The 5,223-nt window shown below is 47.3% G+C and overlaps 1 protein-coding gene across 1 annotated transcript in view; it reads right to left on the bottom strand.

Annotated features, from left to right (window-relative positions):
• Nucleotides 1-348: 348 nt before the first annotated feature.
• Fbxo36 (F-box protein 36) overlaps nucleotides 349-5,223 on the bottom strand; it is a 121,973-nt gene continuing 117,098 nt past the window's right edge. The window contains exon 4 of the mRNA XM_008844458.3: nucleotides 349-638. Coding sequence (XP_008842680.1) covers nucleotides 450-638 — 189 coding nt within the window. The 3' untranslated portion in view covers nucleotides 349-449. The remainder of the gene's footprint in view (nucleotides 639-5,223) is intronic.

Below are 5,223 nucleotides of genomic sequence, written 5' to 3'. Positions count from 1 at the left end.
TTCAATCCCTAGCACTGCATAAACCAGGCCTGGTGGTGGTACATGCCTGTAATCCAAACACTGGGAGGTGGAAGCAGAAGACTCAGAAGATCAAGGCCGGCCTGCAATCCTGGTCTGAAACCAAGAACACAAAGCTGCTAGCAATGCTTTATTGCTTTTTATACACAGTGGGTGGCTCTACCCAGAGTGGGGCAGGGCAGGGGGTAAGGCAGACAACAGGATTGGGATGATGATGACCTGAGAGGCTGCCTGTCTTGAAGCCCTAGAAACTGGCCAATCTTCACCTGAACAGGACACAGGCATAAGCAAGGCACTGGGGAGATTTGCATTTGTGTACAAGGCTGACTTTCAAATGACTCCTGCAATCAGCAAGACCTACTTGCTCTTAAGAGGGAATGAGGTTTGGACTGCCGGCAGCAGCACCCTGCCCCTCTGGTGGAAAGCTGGCCCTACACTGTCTTCTCCCCCTGCTTTCCCTGCCTTTGCTTCTTCCTGCAGATCTGCTGCTGGAGCTGGATCTTGTTGGTGAAGAACATGTGTCTCCAGCCCACATCCTTCGCCAGGGCTCTCATGTTGGAGGTGATGGTGTCACAGGCCATCAGAACTATTTGCTCCCACAGCGAGTCAGACCTGCACAGCTATGGGTGGAAAGGGTCAGAACTGGGTTAAGGAACATGAGGGAATGCTGTTGACTAGTCAGGCTATCCCTAATCAAACCATCTCCTACTGCCTGGAGGTACTGCGTGACTCTGTATGCCACAAAGATTCTGCCTGGAGAATCCTCCTGTGTCAGAAAAGAGGCGGGTACACCAGCATCTAGACACTGAAAGGATCCAACCATGCCCTCATTTAAAATGCCTAGAACGTAGCTCAGTTGGTAGAGTGCTTGTCTAGCATGCAGAGGCTCTGGGTTTCATCCTTAGCACTTAGTAAACTAATGCCATCCTAGCATATGAGAGGTGAAGGCAGGAGGATGGGAAGTTGGTTGGCTTCTGCTACCTAGTGGGTTGGAACAGAGCGTTAGCTGCTCTCCTTCCCTCCACCAGTCAGGACTGGTCTCTAGAACATCTGGGATGGGGGACACTGGCAGTGCTGTGCCCTATTATGACATGGTGAGTCCTGTTTCCTCAGAAGCCCAAGGCACACACCTCTAATCCTCTAATCCCAGTACTCAGGAGGCAGAGGCAGATGGATCTCTATGATTTTGATGCCATCCTGACCTACATAGTGAGTTCCAGGTCTCAACCCCCCCATCCCAAAAACTTAAAAATAAAAACAAAAAAACCAAACAGAAGTCCAAGGTCATCCTCAGCTACATAGAGGGTTTGAGGCCAGACTGTACTGCATAAGACTGTCTCTAAACAGTGTCATAAACCCTAACTACTTACATAAACAGCATGGAACAGCCATGACATTCACATAATGCAGTTCAAACAGTGACACTGAATCATATTTAGTCACCAAAACATTGGGGAAGGGGTTGTTGTTCTTTTGTTTTGTTTTGTTTTGAGACAGGGTCTTCTCATAGCCCCAGCTGGCCTGGAACTCGCTGTGTAGACCAGGCTGGCCTCAAACTCACAGAAATTGCCTGCCTCTGCCTCCGGAGTGCTGGGATTAAAGGGGTGTGTTACCATTCCAGACTTTTTTTGTTTGTTTGTTTGGTTTGGTTTGGTTTTGTTTTGTTTTGTTTTTTTCAGACAGTTTTGGCCTAGAGTTGGCCTGGAACTCTTAGCAATCCTACCTGAGCCTTCAGAGTGAGGCGTGAGCCACCTCTTTATGCCCTGAAACATTTTGATATTATGTAGACCATTAACCCATCCCCTCATCAGTGTTTCTGTACTGAGTTTACATGGTCGAACTATAAACAGCAAAGGAAAACTCTTAGGAAAAGTCATCTGAACCTCTTTTATGGGACCTGAACTCTGACTCTAATGTGGATGACGATCCCATTACATCGTGGTGCATTTCGGGATATCTTGTTTCTCATAACTGAGATTCTGAGCGAAAATGACCACCTAAAATTTCCAGTGGTACCACTTCACTTATTCGTCATCTTACTTTGGAATGAAAAATTATTGTTTTATAAACTGGTCTACAAAACCCTTCCACGTGAGACTCCCTGGGTCGCAATCACCAGGCTACAACACAAGGTGTCCATTTTGATCTACGGCACAACCAACAGTGGGATTAGCGCCCCCTGGTGGCAGTGCATGAAGTTAACCACGGGCATTACCAGAGGTTCAAAGACACCCAAGCCAATGGGGAAGCTGGGCTCAGATAGGATGGGGGTGGCGGTGGGCAGTGGCCCAAGGTTTATGATGGGAGGACCTAGAACAAAACCCAATCCTCTGACCTGGCGGTGCTTTCAGAGCACCACGGTGCTGTGCAGCGCGAAGCGCCTCACTCTCTGCCATGCGCAGCACAAGTTCCACCCCTGAGTTCATCCCCAGCTGGGACACTACTGGAACATATCAAATGGTCACCAAAACACAGAGCAGATTCCGGATCCCCCCACCTCGCTTAGCACCTTGAAACCAGCCGCTCTAGGGAAACTGTTTTCACTTGCTCCCTGGGTGCTTTACCTACTTGGCTAGACTTGGGGATCCCCTTCACAGGGATATAAGGAGAAAAGATATCTCCTTGGGCAGGCAAAAGGGCTCACAAGCCTGACATCCTGGAATCCAAATACTCTAAATAAAGTACAAGTATAAAAACCTGCCACACAGACCTGATCCCTGGAACCCAGAGTGGAAGCAGACAGCGGACACCTAAGAATTGTCCTGTGACCCCCCACACCCAGGCTGTGGAACACGTGTGTACACCCCCGACACACACACACACACACACACACACACGCGCGCGCGCAATTTTTTTTTATTTAAAAATTAGCCAGGATTCCGGGTTGGAGAGATGATTCAGCGGTTAAGAGCACTGACTGCTCTTGCAGAGGACCAGGGTTTGATTCCCAGCACACGTGGCAGCTAACAACCGTCTGTGATTCCAGTTTCAGGGGATCTGATGTCTTCTGACTTCCTCCGGCATTGCATGACATAGGTGCACCTACCTACACGCAAGCAATATACTCAGATGTATCTGTGAGATCCAGGCCAGCCTAGTCTGCGGAGTTCCAGCCTAGCCAGGGCTACATGGTGAGATCCTGTCTCGAAAAATATATTTATTAATTTAATTAAAGAATCTGTCTCCTCAATCAAAAAGTGGCAGTGGGACTTATTTTTATCCCACTTTTATTTATTTTGTGTATGTGTATGTGTGTGGAGGTCATAGAACAATTTTCAGGAGTCAGTTCTCTCCTTTCACCATGTGTCCCAGGGTTCAAACTCAGGTCCTAAAGTTTAGCAGCAAGTACTTTTACTTACTTGGTCCTGTTTTGTTGTTGTTTGGTTTGGTTTTTTGAAACTGGGTCTCACTGTGTAGTCCTGGCTGGCCCGGAACTTGCTATGTAGACCAGGCTGGCCTCAATCTCACAGAGATCTACCTGTCTTTGCCTGTAGAGTGCTGGGATTAAAGGCATGTGCCACCACGCCCATCAAGCTCCTTTACTGAGTCATCCAAACACCATATCCTGGGAGTTGACCAAGGCTGGGCTGGTACTCTGGCAAGGTGGACATTACAAACTTAAGAGACAGACTTCTTCAGGTTGATGAGTATAAAACTCAAGAGAGGTGCTGGTCGTGGTGGCACATGCTTTTAGTCCCAGCACTTGGGAGGAAGAGGCAGGCAGATCTCTGTGAGATGGAGGCCAGCCTGGTCTATATCGTGAGTTCCTGGCCAGCTGGGGCTACAGGGAGACCCTATCTAAAAAACAAAAACAGGAGCTGGAGAGATGGCTCAGTGGTTAAGAGAACTGGCTGCTCTTGCAGAGGACCCGGGTTTGATTCCCAGCACCCACATGGTGGCTAACAACCATCAGCAACTCCAGGGGCTCCAACATCATCTTCTGACCTCCAGTGGCACTACACAACACGGGTATACCTACCTACATGCAGGCAATATGCTCATACACACAAAATAAAAATAATAAAAAATAAAATATTTTTTAAAAACGGCTGGAGAGATGGCTCAGCAGTTAAGAGCACTGACTGTTCTTGCCAGCACCCACATGGTGGCTAACAGCCATCTGTAACTCCCGTCCCAGGGGATCCAACAGCCTCTTCTGACCTCCTTGGGCATTGCACAACACGGGTGCACTTACATACATGCAGGCAATACACGAATACACAATACACATAAAATTAAATTTTTTTTAAAAAGTGAAAAAAAAAAAAAAAAAACCTGAGGGGCTGATGAGATAGCACAGGAGGGGAAGGCAAGCACTGCCAGATGACCTGAATTCGCTCCCTGGAACCCTTACAGTGGAAGGAGAGCACTGGCTCTCACAGGCTGTCCTCTGACTTCCATACATATGCTGTGGCATGCCCACGTGTGAACACACAAACAAATGTAATTTTAAAAATTCTGGCCCCAGCATGGTGGCATGTGCTTTAAAAAAAAATTATTTATTTATTTATTTAATTTTATGTGAGTGTATCGCCTGCATGTATGTAAGCGTACCCATGTCCTGCAATGCCCAAGGAAGTCAGAAGAGGGCATTGGATCCCCTGGAACTGGAGCTATGGACAGTTAGTGTCCTGTGGGTGCTGGGAACCAAACCCAGGTCCTCTGCAAGAGCAGCTAGTGCTCTTAACCACTGAGCCATCTCTTTAGTCCCTGGCATATGCTTTTAATCTCAGCACTTGGGAGGCAGAGGTGGGCAAATTTCCCTAAGTTTGAAGCCATGCTGGTCTACACAGCAAGTTCCAGGCCAGCCAGGGCTGTACATTGAGACGTGTCTCAAAAAAAAGGAGAGAGAAAAGGAAAATTATAATGTCTTTATTATAGTTAAATAGCACTGTATAAACATGTCATTGCTTAGTTGTGACACCATGCGTGAGTAAGACATGGGAGGCTGATAGAAGGCTATATAGAAACCCTCTAGATTACCTTTGTAACACTTTGAGAAATTTATAATTATAAATAAAGCCATGTGTGGTGGCAAATTCCTGTAATCCCAGCACTTGAGAGGCTGAGGCAGGAGGATTGCTTCAAGTATGGGGTCAACCTGAGTTACAGTGAGGTCCAGGTCAACACTGGATGAAGAGTGAGACCCTGTCTCAAAAAAAAAAAAAAAAAAGGAAAGTAAAATGGCTCAGGGGGAAAAAGCAC

Source organism: Nannospalax galili, unplaced genomic scaffold (genome assembly GCF_000622305.1).
Source record: "Nannospalax galili isolate Female #2095 unplaced genomic scaffold, S.galili_v1.0 scaffold220, whole genome shotgun sequence".
Classification (NCBI taxonomy): Eukaryota; Metazoa; Chordata; class Mammalia; order Rodentia; family Spalacidae; genus Nannospalax; species Nannospalax galili.
The sequence above is the reverse complement of the archived record's forward strand: the minus strand, read 5'-3'. Positions and strand labels throughout refer to the sequence as shown.